Genomic DNA, 21,608 nt, shown 5'->3' on the forward strand with positions numbered 1-21,608 from the left:
AATCTGCTCTTCAGCACCAATATTTTAATGGGAAAAAGGGTACAAAAATACAGTAATTCTGACATTAACCAATCATATACTATCTCTAGTTCAGTTCTTCTTCCCTCTACCCTTTCTTACACCAGAGACAGCAGAAAAGACAAGAACAAACAAAATGGAAATGGAAACAACATGACAGAGAGGCCTCTGGGAAGGAAGGACTGAAGAAGATAAGAGTACAGAAGAAAAAAGCAGTGAAGTTGCAAAAGACAAAAACACTGGTTGGCCAACACCTGAAATCAAATGTATACACAAAAATAGAACTCAGGATTACCATTCTGTTCATGAATTCTGAAGGATTCTTTCACATTGGTCTAAGGTGCATTACCACAGAAGGAACAACATTTAAGTTTTTCATCCTAACAGTTGTCACTGGCCACAACAGTTGCAGGAGTGGAACTGTGGCATCAGTCTTTTAGGACTCCAGGGAACTTGACCAGAGTGTAAAAGATGTCTTTGGCCATAGGATCAACCCATACCCTCTCTTCATGCACCTCTTTCAAATAATTAACAACCAAAATCAGCCTGGTCCTGATCTATGTAATATTAATTAAGCTATAAATGCTCTAAGAGAAGGATAGGTATTTTACAAACGGGAGAATAGGAACAAAAATTCTTATTGATTCAAGGCTATGTATTTTATCAGTTCTGGTGGTCAAAGTTGATGTAGCAAACTTTGTCATGTCTGAAGAAAGTTTTGTGATAAGGGCAGCTATTACATCATGCCTTGAAATACACAAAGTTTATATTTTAGAAAAGCTCAAAATTACCAAGAATTGCGCATCAAAACTGCTTTCAACATATATTCAAAGGACTACATTATATAATGACAAACTATTAAAAAAATAATCTTACTGTTCTGGTTTATCCAGAAGCTTCAGTTCCTCCTCTTTTGAAGTCTGATAATATTGCTTGATTTTCTCCAGTTCATCCTTTTGTGCTCTCTGAGTGAATTAATATAAACTAATTAGTTACTAATTAATAAGAAATTAATAAATTACTACTTTATCTGTTTGCCTGCAAGCAACAATCATGCTTTTTCACTGAGAAATATCTGGACTATGCAAAAGAGCAATGATTAAAGATTTATGATAAATTCCATCAGTGCCTTTTATGCCATTTAGCACACAGGACCATCCCCAAGAGTCACACCATGTGCCCAAGAGTATTCTCGAAATACTTCTTGAACTCTGTCAGGCTGATTCTGTGACCACTTCTCCAGGGAGCCTGTTCCAGTGCCCAAACACCCTCTGGGTGAAGAACCTTTCCCTATTATGTAATGTAAATGTCCCCTGACATGACTTCAGGCCATTCCCTCAGATCCTATCACTGTCACCACAAAGAGAAGATCTTCCCCTCTTCCCCTCATGAAGAAGCTGCAGGCAGCTATGAGGCCTTCCCTCAGTCTCCTCCAGGTTTACAGCCCAAGTGACCTCAGCTGCTCCTTGTATGTCTTCCCCTCAAGGTCTTCCAACATCTTCATAGCCCTCCTTGGATGCTCTCTAACACTTTGTATCTTTTTCATACTGTGGCTCTCAGAACTGCCCCCAGCACTCAAGGTGAGGCTGCCCCAGGGCAGAGCAGAGGGGACAATCCCCTCCCTTGCCCAGCTGGCCATGAACCCCAGGACACACTCGGCCCTCCTGGCTGCCAGGGCACTGCGACTCATGTCCAGCTTGCCACAGACCAGCACCCCCAGGTCCTTTTCAAAGAGTTTTTTCCCAATGTTTCATTCCCCAGAGTTGCTCCATCCCAGGTGCAAAATCTGTCACTTGTCTTTTTTAAACTTCATGCAGGTAGGGATTGCACAAGCCTCTGATTTGTCAAGGCCTCTCTGCCTTCAAGGGAGTCAATGGCTCCTCCCAATTTAGGATCGGTATCAAACTTACCGAATACATATTCCAGTCCCGTGTCCAAGTTGTAAATGAAGATGTTCAAGAGCACAGGGCCTAGGATAGAGCCCTGCAGAACCCCACTAGTGACAGGTCACGAGTCTGATGTCACCCCATCCACTACAACCCTTTATGCCTGATCCATGAACCAGTTGCTCACTCATCACAGGATGTGTTTATCCAATATTTTATCCAACAAGACACTTTATCCAACAGGATACTGTGAGAGACAGCATCAACATCTTTACTGAAATCCAAAAAGATTACATCAACTGGTCATAGAATCACCAAATATGTTGATTTGAAAGGGACTCATCAGGATTGTTGAGTACAACTCCTGGCCCTGCACAGGACACCCCAAGAATCACACCATGTGCCTGAGAGCATTGTCCAAACACTTCTAGTTGACTGGGACCTCTCTAGATTCCCAAGAGCATTCCAAAATGATCAAGAAAAGGTCTGATAATGACATCACCTAGCTCTTTGAATGTTCTTGGATGAATTCTATCAGGCCCCATAGACATATAGGGATCCAGCTGGAGCAGCATATCCCACACAAGTTCAGAGTTGCTTGGGAGCTGATTAATCTCACAGTCATGGTCATCCGGCTCAGGGCACTGGGAGCCCTTCAGCCCATCATTGGTGTTGACAACAGAGGCAAAGAATGCATTAGACATCTCTTTGTCTATGTTTGTCTATGTCTCTGTTTGTGAAGTAGCCATCCTCATCCTGTAACGAGCTGATGTTATTTTTATACTGCCTTTTTCCATTTACATATTTCAAAGGCCCTCTTTTTATTGTCCACCACAGTTCTGTCCAGCTTCAACTCCAACCGAGCTTTGGCTGCACACATTTTCTCTCTAGAGTGGCAAGTAGCACCTCTGTATTCCCCCCACATCAGCTGACCTTGCTTCCACTGGGCATACACCTTCTTTTTTTGCCTTAGCTCCAAAAGAAGATCCCTGCTCAGCCAAGCCAACCTTCTGCTTCATCTGCTTGAACTCTTACATTTAAGAATTGCCTGCTCCTGTGCCCTTCATGAGGTGGTTTTTGAAAAATAATCTGCACTGATGGACCCCATTACCTTCATAAGCATTTTCTCAGGGGACCTTACTCACTAGTTCCCTGAGCAACCTAAAGTCTGTGTCTGAAATACTGTGGTGATTAGCCACATTTTTACCCCACCTTTACTTACATTTTCATACAGGGCTTCCAGTGTCTCCAGATCTACTACAGAGTCATCAACACACAGTATAGCTGTATGGAATACAAACACAAATTAGACACTGGAAAACGTAAATTTAAACTTCAATTCTTTTCCCTGTGAAATGTACCAAAGGGTTCCAACATTAATCCCAAAAGAATCAAGCACATAACCAGTGAGATATCGTTAGCTATTATCTGATAACTTTTAATTCAACTGTATTATATTTCCTCAAATGATCTTTGACTGCTTACGAATTTAGAGAATTTTAAAAACTCTTGCTGCACTTGCAATCCATGTTTGAAAGGGGCAAGGCACACATCTTTAAATAATTATTTAAATGCAATAAGCTTTTGCCTGCTCTCCCACCTACCCCATGATTTTACATTGTGAAATTAACCAGCAGGCTAGTAAATTTTCTCTGTGGCAGGCTAATTAATTTCATTAAAAGGTCCAGTGACATTTAGAATGCTTTAAAATTCTGCCTGTCAATTATGATTCCATCTGTTGACATTACACCTAGGTTAGAAGTAAAGAATTACACAGGAGACAGTATCAATGAAAAAAGCAGTATTTCCAACCATTTTTGTCTAACTGGAAAGATTCAAAACCCTCAAGACTGTAACCAAATGTAAAGATGGACAAAAATCTTTGTTTAAAGAAAAATCCTTAGGGTTTGAATTTATGAGATTATCTCTTATCTCTTGCAAGACAGTTCCAAGAGTTGCACTACCTTTTGTATCATCCAATAAAATTTCAAAAGAACTTAAGAGACGGAAAATGTCTTGGAAAATTAGTTTCACAGTCCAATATATTTAATTTTTAAGATTAACAATATACATACTGAGTTTAGAAACCTCCCCTTGTGGTTTAACTTTTATCCTATTTAAGCATATTCTGATATCTGCTTACAAGGAGAAATTTACTTATCCAGAGCTATATAGAAAACACAACTTATTGGAGGCAATTCAGACTTATACTAGGAATGCAAAGCATGTAAGTGATAGCCAAATTTTTATGTACAGACCTATTGTGATGACAGGAAATAGTTGGATAAAAACTCACTTTAATACAAATATCAAGAGTTACAAACCTAGCTGAATATTTTAGCCAGGTATTTGTCACCAAAATGGCCCCAGAATCACAAAGTTTTTAATGCTCTGTTACCCAAATTTCTGTACTCATCATCAGATCTAACAAATCAGCATTGCTTTGAAGTGACATGATAAAACAAAAAGTGTTTGTGATAAAACTAATGAAATACAATCTGCTAAAGCACATTTTTAACAGAATTAATAATAAACAATTTTAAGAGATAATGACATGAGTTATTTTGGAGAGAGCATGTGATTGTATAAAATACTCAAAAAATATTTTCTGATTTACTTGCTATAAAACCTGTACTGCTATTATTGGCAATGCATAGACAGACAATTGCAGTTAAAAATCAACCCATGCAGCTGTATGGATGTCAATGTATGTGAAGACACATTCCCAGTAATTCAGAAGTACTGCCAAAACCCACATAACCTCCTTTATTTCATCATTATACATTTTAATGTCTTAGCCCATTTTTTTTTTATTCAAACTGATTGAATTGAATGCCATGCACAGTTGGAGCAGAAGACAAAAATGAAAATATGCAAATTCATAAAGATCAGGCTATTTTTTTAAAAAAAAAGCATTGATTTTGAAAAGCTGGAAGAGATTCCCTAATTCACAGATGTCTTCATATTCTTCTTATTCTTAAAATACGGCATGTGCAATACATTCATAGTATTTTGTGTAAATTAGCTTGAATTGGGGCAGCTTTAAAAACCCATTGCACTAGATCAAAGAAATTAATTATTTTGATTTTCACTTAAAGTTACAAAAACAAAACCAACTTCTATGAAAAACAAAACCAACTTTTAATCATATGTATATTAAGTATCAAAATTAATACAAATCTTGGTATGTTTTTCAAAATGCTTTTCCCGATACAGTGAATTTAACCATGATACTTTACTGCTTTAAATCTCATTATACTTGGCCTGCATAAATGTGAGTAATATAGCTGAAGTATCATAAATCTACAAAAGAGGCTCCAAAACAATTAATAGCTATTACAATATCAATCATCATCGGTGGTTTTTACTTTCATCTTGCTTTCTAGTTAGCCGTCTTCCTTACACTGTCAGTTCAGTTAGAATATTTCACCTACACCTCACAATATGTCAAAAGGAAGTAGAGTCATGCTGTGAAAAGCTGGTAATTTTATTGGGTTCCTCTACCTTTAAAAAATCTGTTACTTGGCCAAGTCTGGTTTCTGAGATCCTTTTTTGCAGGGAAATTGAGGCAAACATTTTTATGTTGCCTATGGTGTCTGCTCACAAGAAGAAGAATTTATATACACAAGGATCATTAGTGCAGGGTTGCACCCATTAGGATATAATAACCGTCAGCTAGGACAAAAAACAGATCAGGATCATGCATTCAAACTAATAGGCACACATAAAAATACTTGCCAGCTCCATTTTACATAGTAAGAGAATTTCAAATATAAACTTATACCAAAGGTTTTTAACATACTAACTTCTAAAAAATGAATCTAACAGATTCCCTGCTGCACAGATTTTTCACATATTCTGATCAATTAAAAATGTAATGCAAAAAAAGCTCAGAATTTAAAGCACACTGTGTGCAGTCTACATAAATTTTAGAACTTTGAGCTTAAATATTAAAAATATACTTACCTCCTCTAAATCAGTCTAAATACCAACAGTCTTAAGGCTGAATCTGATATACAGCCTCACTCCTACTAAACAAATTTTGGTTAAATCAGGGTTTAAGTTCTGCTGACAGAGCTTACATATACTCACCAGTATCAAACCATTTAATACGACAATTAGACTATGAGATACGAAGAAATCACCTTAGCTGCTCCCAAATGATAAAACAAAAGTACATTATTTAAATAAAAGGAGTTTGCCAAAGCTACATTTATTTGACCTAGAAGTACTTAGTTGTTTTATGTACTGCATTCTGTTGAGTAAGGCTTGATTTCATGGGACTGTGCAGCCCGTCATTGGGAAATTTAAATGAAATTGTGACTGACCTAGTCAATTAGACAATGATTGTTACATACTTGGCAAAACTGCCTGTAATATCCAAATCCTTCTGTGTTACTTCTGAAAAATATTTTATCAATTTATTTAAAGGTTTTCTCCAGTATCAACCGCCATGCAACACAAAAAAAATATACATAATAAAGAAGCACCATGGGCACAATAGAGGTTTAGAAGACTAAGAAAGCTTGAATCCTGCAAGAAGTCATGAACAAAAGATTCTGGCACTAATGGTAACCTACCCACACACAATGGATGTCCAAAACAGATTCATAAAAATCTACGTCGTGAATTTTCCCGAAAAAGAAAAAAACGTTTAATTAAAAAAAATTATTTCCCAATTTCTGAGATGAGTATGCAGCTATCTTTATACTTCATGCACAGTACACAGAATATATACATTACATACATGTAATATTTTGGGTAGGTGGGAAAGTTACACAACTTTGGAACAACATTTTAGACATGCCATAAAGCATAACTTGCACTAAGGCAATGGAAACCTATTTATATACCTTCTATGGGCTCTTATTAGAGCAATCCCAGGATGATTATTAATATAATACTGAATCAGAATGATTATTAGACTGATCATCAGTCTGGTTGGGTTAATCTACAGTTCACATTCCTCCAGTTTTTTACTCCTGTATGCTGACAATGAAGGGGAAACCACGAAGTTGAAAGAAACCAGTCAGACACTTTACTTTTAGCATTAGAAATAATCTCTATGCTAAGGATAAATGTTAAGTTCTCCCCTTTTACATAGAGGTTATATTCTGTCAGCATTGTAGTGCTACAGCACAGCTACTAGGGCTTTGGTAAATGTAGCAGCAAAGTCTTAAGCTGTTCTGTGGGGAGGCATACTGGACTTCACTACCACAAAGAGTACAATAAGCTTTTAACTGTGCATCTGATGTCATCCACCATATCTCATAGATGTAGTTCTATGGAAAATATATCAGCATGCATACCAGCTGACCATCTAATTAATGTGCTCTGACAGCAATCAGGGATATTTGACAGTGAAATATTTCCCCAGTGTACAGAAGCAGCAGTTCTGGTGCCCTACAATTTTAGTGGCAAAATGCAGGTACTATGAAGGCAGGGAGGGATTTGGGAGAAACATTCTTTTGAACATAGACATCTACATGCCATTTTCTGTAACTAAAAGTTTTTTACCTGGGCTGCCCCACAATTGTGCCAGTTAACTCTTGAACAAGGATCTCAGTAGCTCATGGAAAGCCAGCACAGATGGCACACACTGCAGAAAGGAGTATTATTATGTGTTTTCCAGCGCTCTGCTATTGCCAGCTACTATTTTGGAACTGTCTCAGTGAGGGGAATGTTGCCGCATAAAAAGTTGGGACAAGAACCCACAGTGTTTTCACATACAGTTATAATCAGCATTTCCCATTACAAACAAAACTGAAATACCTCACTGTGGAGTGAGTTGTAGTATTTTAACAGCAAAGCCACACAAATAGTGTTGATCCACAAGTTTATCTCTCAAGTTGTACTATTTCAGCTGAACAATGATAGGAAAAGACAGAAATGGGTTGAAAAGGAGACTACTTCTCTAAGTATGGACACTTAAAGCTTATCTAGCAAATGATCCTCATTCCTTTTCATAAAGGTTTAAAGAAAATGCAGAGAAGCAGCCTTAAAAATAATCTCAAACCTATGTGCAATTTGATTATTGCTGTTTTTCTTTTCAATATACAGATTCTATATAACATACTGAGTCAGACAGATTTTCTGCCTGCCTTCTTCTGCTCAGGAAATGAGTAATATTAATAGTGGTCTAACAAAAAAATTTATTGCCCTCACCAGGACCAGGTTCACCAATGTTCTCAGAACACTGAAGTACCTAGGATTTGTCCTCTCCCACTGAACCAAAAGCTGAGTATTAGGACAGGTGCAGCACGACACTGTCACCTTTCTCTGTGCATCATATAACACCAACACTACCCAAAATAATGATTTAGTTTTACATTGTCTTCTCCATACACTCTACTCAGAAGCAGTATGGATATAAACTTATCTGGCAAAGGATGAACTTCATTCTCTTAAATGAACATGTGTGCAAGATCCCCCTCCTGAAGTGTGGTGGCTGGCACATTATCAAATGCAAACCCAAACATCTGGATGCCAGATATGGTCACTTGCTTGTTTTGCACTGCTGAGTTATCTACAGAATATGCTGTGAAGTTATGTACTTTGATTTAAGAGGATAATCCTCATGATGCAAAAATCTCACACTATTTTAAAGGAGGATGCAATTTTTCTTGTGGTTACTCTTGTTTTGTCTTTTCTATAATTTTGCATGCATCTGTATGCACAGGGCAGTTCATTTGAGAATTTCTCTACCTGTATTCTATAATTGCTACCTCAGGTAGACTAATAAGTACATAATACGTAGATAGTACATTCATTTGTATATGACTTTACAACAAACATGGCCATAAAAACTTGAAATAAAAACTACTTTTTTTTTTTCACTTTTGACTTTCTTTTGCTTCAGGTTTCTACATTCGCTAAGTGGTCAAAGGCTATTAACTTTTCCCTGTTTTTCATGTACTGAATTATGCCATGGAAATTGGCATGAAAAAAGAGATGAGTGCTTAATTTGTATGTTCTTAGAAGTCGCTCTTTGCAACTTCACCTTTAAAAAGACAATAAACCCTCAACAAGTTGGCACTCATGACCCAAGGATTACATGCTTTTTTTGGTTAGATGTTGCCATGCGCCATTTAGCATATTATTATGATTTTTTTTTAAATCCAGTGCATTGATTACAGCAGTCTTCAAATAATTTGTCTGCTGACAGGCAGGACTGCCCACAGATTTAAACTAAACAAAATACTATGGAATAAACAGACATTAAAAGAGAAACAAGCATAATTTTACTGTTGTCTTCAGAGTAATTTACATTTCTAAAGGTCCTCTCTACAGAACAGTATTTTCCCTGAGTTTTGTGAATTGGTTTTTCACCCTAGATAGTCTCTGAACACAGATTTTGATTAGAATCAGTCAGACTGCTTTGTTAGTATGTTTTTTAAAAAGTTCCACTAATGGTACTCCCAAATCCTGATGGTAGCTCCTAGCTGTTTCCATATGCAAGAAGCATGTGGTGACAGGCCAGTCATTTGCTACCTCAGACAAGAAAGGGTGATGAGTTCTAAACTTTTCTTCAGTGACAGCACTTGTTTTGGTGTCTTTCTTCTACCAACACTAATTTCCATTAAACTTGTAGGACTACATTAGCTATGTCTACAACTGCGAGTAGTGTAGTCTTTAGAAATGGATTTGTAGACAGCAACAGTTCACACTATACATAGTTAAAACTCCCTGAAACATCTCTGATGTGATCCTGGGGAATTTAGAGCCTACTATACATGGAGACTGATGGCATGCTCCTAAAGCACATCTTCTCATTAAATTTGATTCTGAAGGATGTTTGTGCACTCTGAGACTGCTCTGCAACACAAACACAGCAAACAGGACAACTGGTATATGTGATTCTAAAGTCCACTGCTGACTCAAGCTAAAAATGCTATTCTATATATACTCAAATATTTGGGTCATTATGTTCTCTTAGATTTGATATAAATTGGCCAGAAGATTTCAAAAACTAGTCAAGTACAGTGAACAACTGAGAGAGATAGAGATGCTCTATTTTAATAGATCATCATGGCATGGAAAATAAAACCCATCTCTGAAGATCCTTAAGAATATTACCCAGTTTTTGTAATAAAGCTTCTATCCTGCCCCTATGCTGCTGACATTTCTTCTAGCAAATTATTCAGACCTTTAGTAATAGCAGTTTTTTTCCATCTCATTCTGATACCTTTCACACAATACTGGCAGGCACAAAGTTGTTCCTTCTTTTCCTTATTCCTCTGCAACCCAAGAGACATCTGTAAGCCCTTGTGCTTTTAAAGTGCTAGATGCTCAAAGGCTCTTTTGAAATTAATAATAATCAATGCCAGCAGCATCTCAACACCCTACCCAGTATTTGCATGTGATGGAGGGAAAACAATAGCAAAAAAGGAGACATCAACTTGAGTTGTTCCAGCAGTTGTTTTAAATGGTGAATATTTTCCTTTCCTTAATGTGAAAAAGAAATAAACAATATCCTTAAACAATATCTTTTTAAATCCAGAACATAAGCAGACTCTCAATTACCCCAGTGTTCTGAAAAATCTCTATTTCTCTACAGCTGTATTGGCAAACTCAAATAATTTCTACCAGTAATGGAATTTACAACTGACTAGCCCCACACTTTGTAAAATGCCATCCAGTAATTCTCTTGCAGATTCTTACATGGCAACATCAGTTTGGGATAATCTTCTTATACTGTTAATGAAGCAAAATGTAAATATTAAAAAAAATTATGACTGCATGTTTGAAGCCCAAAAGATTTATGTGTAAGCCCTCCATTTAATTCCGTTGGTGGACGACTTGCTTTAGAAAAAGCAAGGAACTGTAGGGGAGGAAAATGAAAATACTGTACTGAGAGTGTTATGCTAACTATAAAGATACAGAAGGAGTTGTATCTAAATTAAATTCTAGTTTTCTCACCTAAAAAACCACAAAAAGCAAATAATATACTTCTACATATACTGGAATATATTGGAAGAATGATTTTTGTGGTAGTTTAGGAGACTATATTCAAAACATATTTTGCACTGTCAGAAATTTTCTGAGGGCTGTGATAAAATATCCATGCAAGTACAATACTTATTAGGTGTAAGAAACACTTACCTTGTTGAATATCCTTCATCTCCAAGTGCAAACTTGATATTAAAATTCCTACAGTTTGAGACCGTTTTCCATCCAGCAATTTGATAATCTAGAAAGAGGATGCAAAATTATCTGAGATCAAGGGAATGCTCTACAAAGGATTCAGTCACTTTTATAACAGAAGCTAATTTGTGAATTGAATTCAATATTTCCTCTAACGTCAAACCCTTCTATTAACTAAATGTGGTAGTAAGATCTTCATTTCATCTTTGTGCTATGCACCTTAACAAATGAATTATAAGACTGAATTCTCACCAAGTCTTCTAAAGAACATCACCTCTTACTTGTAAGATGCTATTACGCAGGAAAATAAAAAGGCACATCAAATATTTATTCTGGAATATGTTTTTTACCCACTTTTTCTTTAAATGATATTTAAGTACTATTAAAGACACTAAGTACATCACAAAGTCCTCAGTTTGTCTGGTAGTTTACATTTCAGTGTGAACAGGCTTATGTCTATTATTTCAGCAAAGAATCAAATCATGACCAAGAAGGAATTATTTTTCAATTAGAATTTTCTTTTTATGTCCTCTCAACACTACTTCTGGAACTCTAAGCACTCCTCAAAGTATTTCTTTTGCCATGTCTGAATGTGCTTATTCCACACTGTTGACACTCCACATGGATTTCAGGATATTTTCACATTTGGGATATTTGATAGTGTAATATACTGATATTCAGACAATAACCCTTTCTGATGTCAGTTTAGGGAAGAAGAAGAAAGAGGAGGAAGGGAAACCTTATTGCTATTTTGGCTGGTTGGAATTAGTTATAAAGAAGGGGATCAGTGTACTTCAGATGTTAGAAATGTGAAAAAAAAAATTCCCACAATGTCTGGTCTATTGGTATTTGTGATTTTGATTTACTTCATAAGGAAGATGTGACAAAAGCACATCACAAAATGCAATACAGACTCAAGTTCTTCAAAAATACAAAATGTTCAGATCCAAGCAGAAGGCTTACTTCATAGTGTTGATGCACAAAAACTATTAAAAATATTAATTCCTACACAAAATTAAAACTAATAGCTATGTTTTCCCTAAATTCATATTCTTAGGGTTATTCAATTCAATCAATTCATATTCTTAGGGTTCTTATTTAATCTATATTTCTTCAATTTTAATATTTAAAGATGGTACTTATATTTGGATATTGAATAAAAGTAAAAACTTAAAGCAATTGTTATCCCTTATTCCTGGAATAATTTTATTGATGCTCACATTAGAGACCGTTAACTGACAAAATTTATACTAACTCATAAAAATGCTTCCTACCTGTGTTTTAGGTGATTTACAAATATTTAACTATGAAAATACTTAGACACTCATCTATACAAAACTAAATTTTTTGACAAATAGAGGAAGAAGAGAAACGATACTGATATTTTCACATGAAAATCAGAAGTTAGTTCTTATTTAGAGTAATGAAATTGGAAAATGCATGCTCAAGTTGCAATACACGCTCTCATAGCTGACAGATCTTTTAGGTCCCTCTTGTAGGTACTCAACAGTGAACTTAAATGAAAGTAGATAGTGCTTATTTTTTATCAAAATTTGAAAAAAATCTATCTTGAGAGGTTTTTCTGCCTACACGTACAGCACATATGATGGATATTAAGAAATTATTACTATGGAAAATGTTTTGTTCAAATGACAAAGAATTCAGGCTCTTTATCTCCTCAGTACACAAGCAGACAAGATGATTTTCCTCCAATTTACCTTGAAAGAACGCTGTGGAAGCATCAAATCCTGTTGACTGATTCTTCTGAGCAAATGCAAGTAACTGCTTGGTTTATCATGGTCATTTCTGAAGCTTTACATGAATTTGCTGAACTCTGCAGCACATTAACTTCTTATAGGGATAATTACAGGTTTGAGCAGTATGCAATTTGTACAGCATTCACTGACCTCCAAGCTGACCTTGTTCAGGGCAAATTCAGAGGTTGTCATAAACCCCATTAGACATGCCTAGTTTGAGGCAAAACCTTTCCAGACTACAGCTGTTGTAGACAATATGACATTTGAAATCATTCCACTGAAGTAAGTGCTAATATATTCTCCATATATGATCAAACTAGTTCACATGACTAAGCAAGACCTCCCCCTCCAATGATTTGTGAAAAAAACCCTTAAAGAAAGCCTTATATAATTTTAAAACTTTAACCAATGATTAATGATTTAAAACTGCAACTGACTGTATGTTCACATGCATTTTAGACAAATGTACACATGGTCACAATTACCAGGCATCAAACTAGATGCAGACTACCTGAAATAGCTTCAACCAAGTAACTGAAGGTTAATACTTTATTCATTAGGGAGCAAAAATGGAGGACCATGACAACAGAATAGCTCAAATTGGGCATTAAACTACTTCAAACCCATAGTTATAAAGTTAAGTATTATACTGGAATTTTGTCATAGATTTTTAGAATCAATGTGGAACTTGAAACATTTTGCAGTTAAAATAAATAATCAGTAGTAAAACCGAGAATTCATTTTCAAAGACAGTAATTTTGTCCCAAATGATAGTTATTCTGGCAAAGGGGGATAGTTATTCACTAAGGGGGAATTATATATGTGTGTGAGTTCCAAATAGAAAGGAGACACAAAAAAAAAATCATCACTTTTTCAGTTCAGTAAAAATGTCAGGCAAATAAAAGGAAAGTTTGTAAAGACTATGTTGAACTATTTAGTCTATGCTTTTAAAAGACAAATCACCTCCCAGCATATTGGGACTTGCTTGTAACTGGCAGTGACAGGTAAGCAGCTACAACCCAGCTGACACCAGCTGATGCTGTTATACCAGTGGTGGGGTTTGCCAGCTGCCTGTTGCTTTTCCAGACTATGAATGTATTGTTGTGATGGATACAGTATCTTTTGGTTTAGTGACAAAATTGTGACTGCTGGTGATAATTCATTTACTTCACTGATCCATAGCATTATTTGCTTTTTGTGGTTTTTTTTTTTTCCCCAAGTGTTTTTAATGTTATTAGGTTAGCCGATTTCCTGTACACAAGCGGTCTCATCTACATCTTTCAAATCTTTACAATCTAATTAAAAAGTGAAGAGATACTAAAACTTGAATACATTAATAAATTATTCTGTCATTCCCATTAGAAGGTGTTTCTCTAATGTAGCCAGAAATGTATTTCATTAAATACTATACAACAGACTTTACTGTTTTGTTTAACTGCAAAGTCTACATTCTGTCCAGAACACTTACTGGTGCTGAAATCTGAAGAGATTCAGTTTACTTTAGTGGTTACAAGCTAAATCCTTCCTCCTGGTGGTGCATGGATTCCTTCCATAATATTGAAATGTATTGAGAAAAGTCATAAGGTAAAAAGCTGTCCTGCATATTACAGCATTCCCCTCCATCCCCACTCACTAACTTTTACAGCAAATCAACAGCCTGGACCTATGAGTAGATTGCTGAAACCCTGTTCAAACACAGGAAGACCATCCTACACAAGAAGCCAAACTGCTCCTCAAGCCATTCTGCAGAAAGACTCCAAGAGTTCCAATGAAATTTCAGAAGTTTAAGACTAGACATTCTCTCTCATGTTCCTACTCAAGGGAGAGCCAAATATGACTTTGTTTTCCTCGACATGGATGAACCATAGCTTTATATTTTTTGAAGTCTATTTACAATTTTGTTAGCTTGAAAATACCACTACTTTTAGCCTTTTTCTAAAGTATATACAAATGGCAATTTATTAGGTTCAAATAGGAGGTATGAAATGAGCTAGTAAGAAACTTATTTCAATATCTTTACTCCTATCAGAACTGCAAAAATAAGACAAACCAGAAAATAATTTGGATAATTTCTATATTCTACATGACTTCAGGGCTTTGTGATAAACAAGGAATGCCAGGCTTTTATCTCCACACGGAATAAAATATAAAAAGAAAGTGAGAGTGCCTCAGAAGAGCACGCACCAGCATTTTACTACTTCTGCTTAAGTCTGAACACTGTTTATTATCTTATGCAGACAGCTGAAGACAGTCATTGTGTTTCAATCCTGCAAAACTTCCAACACTTTCTGCAATATCTGCCCTTCTTGCGGAAACACAAAATTTATTAATTGTAATTCCTCGTTTAGTTAGATGGACAAAAAACTTGCTGACAGGCATATCCCTTTCAGTTAAAAAAATGCAATTCACTCAAAATATTGACACTCTTCGTAAATGAGAACACATGTTAATAATTATGTGAAGTCTTTTAGAGATAATAGACAACAGAAAAGCCATTATCTTTAATGTCCTCCTGCGTCTTTGAAATTATAATCATTGCACTAAAGGGCCAAAAATGATTGATGGACTTTCATTTGGAGCATACACCTGACACAAATTACTTGACATTTACTCATTTTTTTTGGTAAGATGAAGACAGAGTGGCATCACAAATATCCGACTATCCTGTTTCTTGAAAAAGTCTAGAAAATACTTGAGTTTTTGAGGATAAATTACTAACAAGTGCTCAAATATATTGGAAAAACTAATAAAACTTCAATTTATGTGTTAAATCTAGCGATGGAGCAAAAAATGCACACGAAAAAAACTGCAGCAAAGAAATCTTTTTTAAATATCTCTTTTTCAAGATCACGGAGTATCATAGCTTATGTCTTTTATTTATTCGATTCATATTCAGGTGCTAAGGGACTTTTGTTTTCTTCTAGTAATTTGAACTTTTCCTGCTGCACATTCAACCACTTCAGAATTATAAGATAACTATGAAATAAATTGCACTCCTTCTATATATTGTTTATCCACCTAGAGTCTCTGGAAAAGGCAGAAATCATCTTTTCTCCATTTTATGGACATCAACTTCAAATATTTACTGCATTACATTACTTCATATAAGATTATAATGCATCTAGTCTTAATTTAAAAACATTTTTATGAGAGGAGAAATATATTTTAAATATTTAAATATATTGCATAGCATTTTGCTCTATTATGGGGACTTAACCAATCAGAAAAAATGAATTCTGTTCTTAAGACATAGTATCAAAACCTCAGAATACTAATTTTTATCATTATCCACATAATACAGTAGAACATTAAATAAAAGATTGCATACATGCAGAGAAGATAAATGCACAAGAACAAGAGTTTCCTGAATTATTTCAGAGGACGTACAGTTGGAAAAAAATTTAAAGTTCTTCCAAAGATGCTACATTTTCCAACGGGCTGCATGATCAAGAAGCATGAGCACAGTTTGCAGAGCTTCTAAACCCAGATAAGCATTACCATAACAAACTTCAAATCTTCAAGTATATATCTGTGTATTGGAAGGTACACCTGACTTCCGCTTAACCTATACTATTTTTACATTGTATCACTATCAAGTGAATGTACTATACTTTTCCAAAATAAGTTATTATATTTCTAAAAATAAATAAAATCATCTTCTATGCAGTCCTTTAAGTTGTTTTACCACTGCTGCTTAGATTCTTAATTTCTCTTCCTTTCTTCCCCCACATACTTGTCAGAAGCCTCTAGAAATCAATGTAACCCAATAAGCCATTTCCGTCTGGAATGAATGCAACAAATTTGGAAATCATGAAAGTGTTTCCATTCTTGAAAAAAAATATATCCAGCTGTTTCAATCCATAGGACAATGGACAGAAAGTGGACTTTATGTCCTTTAATTGTTTAACAGTGTCAAGATGCTGAAAAGGCACTCAAAACGTCATTCACAGCATTTCTGCACTTCCAGACAGTTATCAATTATATGTGTACCATTGTAAACAAACTTTCCTAAAGATCTCCAAATACAGAAACACAATTTCCCTAGCCAAAATTTTTCTGCATTCCTTTGGTATTCTTGCTCTTAGAAAGCTTTTCATAATTTTTCTTTGCAGCAGCTGCATGCACTTGATTACACTTACACTGTGTGTCCCAATCAGCCTTCTCCTTTCTAGACTAAACAATCATAATAATTTGATTCTCTCCTTAGAGACTACTTCACTTTTCATCATTCCTCCTCTTCTTGACTCTTTACAGTTAACAAATTTTTAATAACGGCTTGTAGTGCCTAAATCTGGATGCAGTTCTTAACTGAGACATGGCTGAGTAGTCTGCCTTGCAAGCAATACTTCTTGATCAGAGTTCTGCTTTTCATTTTTAGTAGCACCATGATTTGTTCCTCTTGTGGGCCACTATAATGTCAAGACTCTTTCTGCTGAACTATTACCAGTCAGTTAGCCAGCTGTATCCCATCTTATTCTTTAGGTAGCTGAATATCCTTAATTATATTAACCTTTCATTAATTGCATTAGCTTTGTGCTTATCTTTGTCTGTCAGACCAGATCTCAGATACATGAATGCCTTCTGAAGGATCTACTTCAGTACATTTGAAGCCTCTCATAAATAGGTGGTGGCGGCAGAGTTAGTAATCTGCTATCCAAGAAATAAGTGAAAAATAAGTGAAAAAATAAGTGAAAAATAAGTGAAAAAACCAAGGTAACTACAACCAGCAGAGAAGTCCACAGAGTCCTCAGTGTATTCTCCTATTTCGACAATGAGTATATATCTGTATGAACAGAAATATTACTGATGATATATTGGAATATTACTGATACATTATAAGTATTTTTATATTATATTATAAGTATAGTATATATAGTATATTATAAGTATTTTCATTTTATAAAACATATATTATATTGTAATTATATTATATATGTGAGCCTCGTAAGAGTCATGTTTCTTAATGTTTACAGAAAGCATCTTTAACCAGAATATACAATCCCCTATAATGTGATGCTGGTACCATTTTTAAGACCAGACCAGCAGAAATTTATGTACTAAAGCAAAGAAAAATATTCTTGCTAAAACCCTAGTAGATATAATTGTTAGAAAAAAGGCAAGAAATTTTGAGAGCCAAAAAAAGCAGGAGAAACCAGAAATGAAACCAGCCAAATGGACAGCTTTCTATTGATCTACAGGAGCACTCTGTTATTATCTACTAATAAACCCTTCTGTAAGTTAATAAAACACCTTTCTACTACTTTATCATTTGCAGCCCACCAAGACTGATCCACTGGAGCCAGCCTGCAGATATCTGGGTGTTGTATTGTTCTAAGTAGTTAGTTCATTTTGTTACATTGCACTGGGTGTTTTTGTTACATATATACACAAAATACTGGTTGCACCTTCCCATCAATCTTTGCATCTCCCTCACCTGATACCCCCTATGTGTCACCTCCCCCTGGGTCAGTCCCCATTGGCCAACAGACCTCCTCCCCCTCTTCCCTAGGGCTTAAAATCCCCCGCACAGGGGGGTCTCCACCTCTTTCTCCTCTTGGGGTCCATGGTACAGGTTCTACATTAAAACTGTGGGACTGTGTCCCATGAGGATTAAGACAGCCTTTTTGTCTTTTATCTTCATCCTACTCCAGATTTTCCTCTGAGGTCCATTACTGCAGGGGCAAGGGAATTTGGGCATCTGGGCTTTCAGAGAGACAAAGGAAAACACAGGAGCATCTAAGAAGGCCAACTGCCTGTAAAAACATTCAGCTGCTTCTATGAGTCATTTAACTTAGAAAGGTGAAAAAACAGGATACACTGTAAGAAAATGCTTCTAAACTCAATTAAAACTTTCTTTGAATTCTAAAAGCAGACTTAATTTTAATTTTTAAATTGACCAAATGATGGAATGTTTCACACTACTGACCACAAGTTTTATAAATTGTCATGGAAAAATCTACAGTTCCCATGGTTTGGAACGCCATCATCACAATCCCATTGGTTTTCCAAACTAAAGACATGGCAATACATGTAATTCTGAATTTATTTCTTAGGGAATTAATTTTTGTATTTTGTCACAGTACTTTAAAGGAACCTTTTTAGTTTCATTAATTTCAGTAAAATATCCATTGTCTTAAAATAGTACCTTTACCTTTAATAACAAAGCAGAATAATTAAAACATTGATAGAAATAAAAAAGATGTCTTTGTATGAAAATACAGTGGTTGATCACAAGAAATAATGCCTATTATTATATCAATATGTTCTGCGAGTATTATCCAATTCAATTTTGGACAAGCCAAGAGAGATCACTAAAAAACCATGCTGCTCAAACAAATAAGTTAGTTTACAAAGCAGCAAAGGAAAAGGAAAAACACAAATTCATCTTTCAGTATATGTGTCCAATTCTCTACCTGGTTTGCTGTCACCTCCTTGGAGAAGTAGATATACTCGCTTAATTACTGAGATTTTGAAATAAATAGGCAACTATTTGCCCATATTAATTCATTAAAGTTAGAGTGATTAAATTCTTCAGAGTTCTTTAGAAACCTGTATTTCCTATTACATAATTACTTCTGGAAAAGGTAAATTAATGGAACATAAAAATAAGTATTAGAGAGAAGGTGTAAGATATGTGAACTAATGGAATTTATGGATACAGCTGCTGCCACATATCACATTCACTTCAACCATTTGTCAAGTAAAATACCTCAAAATATTTTTCACAGAGATGTTCAGGGCCAACTTCAGTCTAATATCTGAAGGACTGTAACAATTATTTCTTTGGTGTGTATTTGCAAATGCCAGCATGTCCCCCACCCATTTAAAATTATTTACTTTTTGCATCACATGAATTTGAGTTCTATAAATTCTACAACCTTACTGATACTTCTCATTAGCTGTTGCATTAAGACACAATACAGGGAATTTGTGGTCAAAGATGTTCTGAAAGATCTGAGAGCACCAACATGTATACATGTTTCACGTTCTATTTATTATAAAATTGAAGGTAGCAGGCACAGCCCACATGCAAAGTGCCCTCTTGTGGTTCCAAGCAGGTAAACTCAAAGAGATTTATAACACAATAAATGTTTCAGTAGTTTCTGATGTGTAATCATGCTGTTCTAGGAAAACAGTATTGATTATTGCTCAGTTTAGAATTTTTCTGGCAGCAATTACTACTAATGGCATTTCTTTTTCCTATCTGCACATCCCAATTGACAAGTGCCAGCTGTCTCTGTAATGGATCATATCTGAAGCAGACAATATCTACATTACAGCAATGCCACAGCTACTGCATGTAGGTTTGGCCATTAAAGGCATGATTGTCCTGTCCCTTCCTGACACAACACCTTAGCTATACTAGGAAAAAAAGAACTGGCATTCCTTATTCAAAATGTTGCTAAAACTTTTATTTTTCCAATAAAATTAATCTTAGCAGAAGAAAGGTTTGCTCTAATAAGTAATGACAGGCAATTATTATAAATCAGCTCAAAGGCAAATAATGGCCTGAAATACCAGATATGCACTTTCAGGTATAAATTAGAACTTTAATTCTATTCTCCTATACAGTATTTTTTCTGCGTCACTGGGATGTGGAACTTTCATTATCAAAGGCAAAAATCTGCCAAAGTACATAATAGCCCTGCATTCCCAAGCAGGAGAACTGAGACTGAATTAGTGATCCATAGTTTTCCTTCTTGTTCATTTACAAAAAATTCTAAAAATTAAAAGGGAATTTTCTCAAAACAAAAGACTAAACATTAACAAACAAACAAAAAAGACAAAGAAGGAAGCAATACATACCTTTTTGGCCTTAGTTTTCTTCTCGTAAGTCTCTGATAATGGTTTTCTTTTTTCCTGAGTGGTGTCTTTGGAGAATAAATATTCAAACTCTGTAGTGTCAAGTATATCAGGTTCTTCCAGTGATTCCCATAATGTTGGCATAGCAGTTTTCCTATAAAGGAAAAGGTAATAATAACATTTCTAAACATTATGAGAAACTGTAATGGATCTAACCATAATACATAAAAATCCATCATAGATTTAAACTCAAAGCATCACAAAGAGCATTCCTTTCTTATACCTCGCTCTTGTAAGGAGTCAAAAAGTTTTTCTATTAGTTTTAGTTACTCATTTCAGCTACTTAGTCCATGCCTGCTAGGCTATCGAAATGCATCATTCGTATTATACCATTCTCTATGCAACAACAGCAGCTTGTGCAAATACATGTCAAGAGATTTTTGCCACTTCAACTAGGATTAGAAGTACTCCAATGTCAGCTTTTTTGAGAAATTCCCAGTAATCTATTTAGACCTGTAAAAATAAACAATATCAACAAATAGTGAACAAACTTTATTCAAGCATATTTTAAGAGCATTTGGGGCAATATCTATAGGACTTGATTTACTTAATTTTATCCACAGATTATGTATGCTCATATTTATCCTCGTTGCAGTTCTGAGAGACTGGAGTAATTATATGGCTTATATTTTGGGAGACTAGCCAGTATTCTGCTCCATTCAACCAACTGCAAATTTTAAATGTGGGTTATCTTTTTTTTTTTTTTTTTTTTTTGCCTTCCAAGACCAAATTTAGTTTTGGATCAACTTGGGAGCTTGTTTACAGAATCCCCTAGTTTTATCTGGATTAAGTGAAAATAATATGTAGTGCTACAAACATTGTCCATCAATTCTGAAAGGGCTTTGCTTCAAACTTTCAATGTTTCAGGAAAATACGTGGGACAAAACTTCTGAGTATTCTTGTCTGTTTATCAGTAGAAGGTAGGATCATTTCTTCCAGC

The 21,608-nt window shown here is 35.3% G+C and overlaps 1 protein-coding gene across 1 annotated transcript in view; it reads right to left on the reverse strand.

The window, feature by feature from the left end:
- FMN1 (formin 1) overlaps nucleotides 1-21,608 on the reverse strand; it is a 138,453-nt gene that overhangs the window by 73,388 nt on the left and 43,457 nt on the right. The window contains exons 5-8 of the mRNA XM_083863276.1: nucleotides 20,612-20,762; nucleotides 11,007-11,094; nucleotides 3,127-3,188; nucleotides 895-983 (exon numbers count right to left, since the gene is read on the reverse strand). Of these exons, the coding sequence (XP_083719402.1) occupies nucleotides 895-983; nucleotides 3,127-3,188; nucleotides 11,007-11,094; nucleotides 20,612-20,762 (390 nt within the window). The remainder of the gene's footprint in view (nucleotides 1-894; nucleotides 984-3,126; nucleotides 3,189-11,006; nucleotides 11,095-20,611; nucleotides 20,763-21,608) is intronic.

The sequence above is a fragment of the Zosterops lateralis genome, assembly GCF_965231275.1.
Source record: "Zosterops lateralis genome assembly, chromosome: 6".
NCBI classification, from domain to species: Eukaryota; Metazoa; Chordata; class Aves; order Passeriformes; family Zosteropidae; genus Zosterops; species Zosterops lateralis.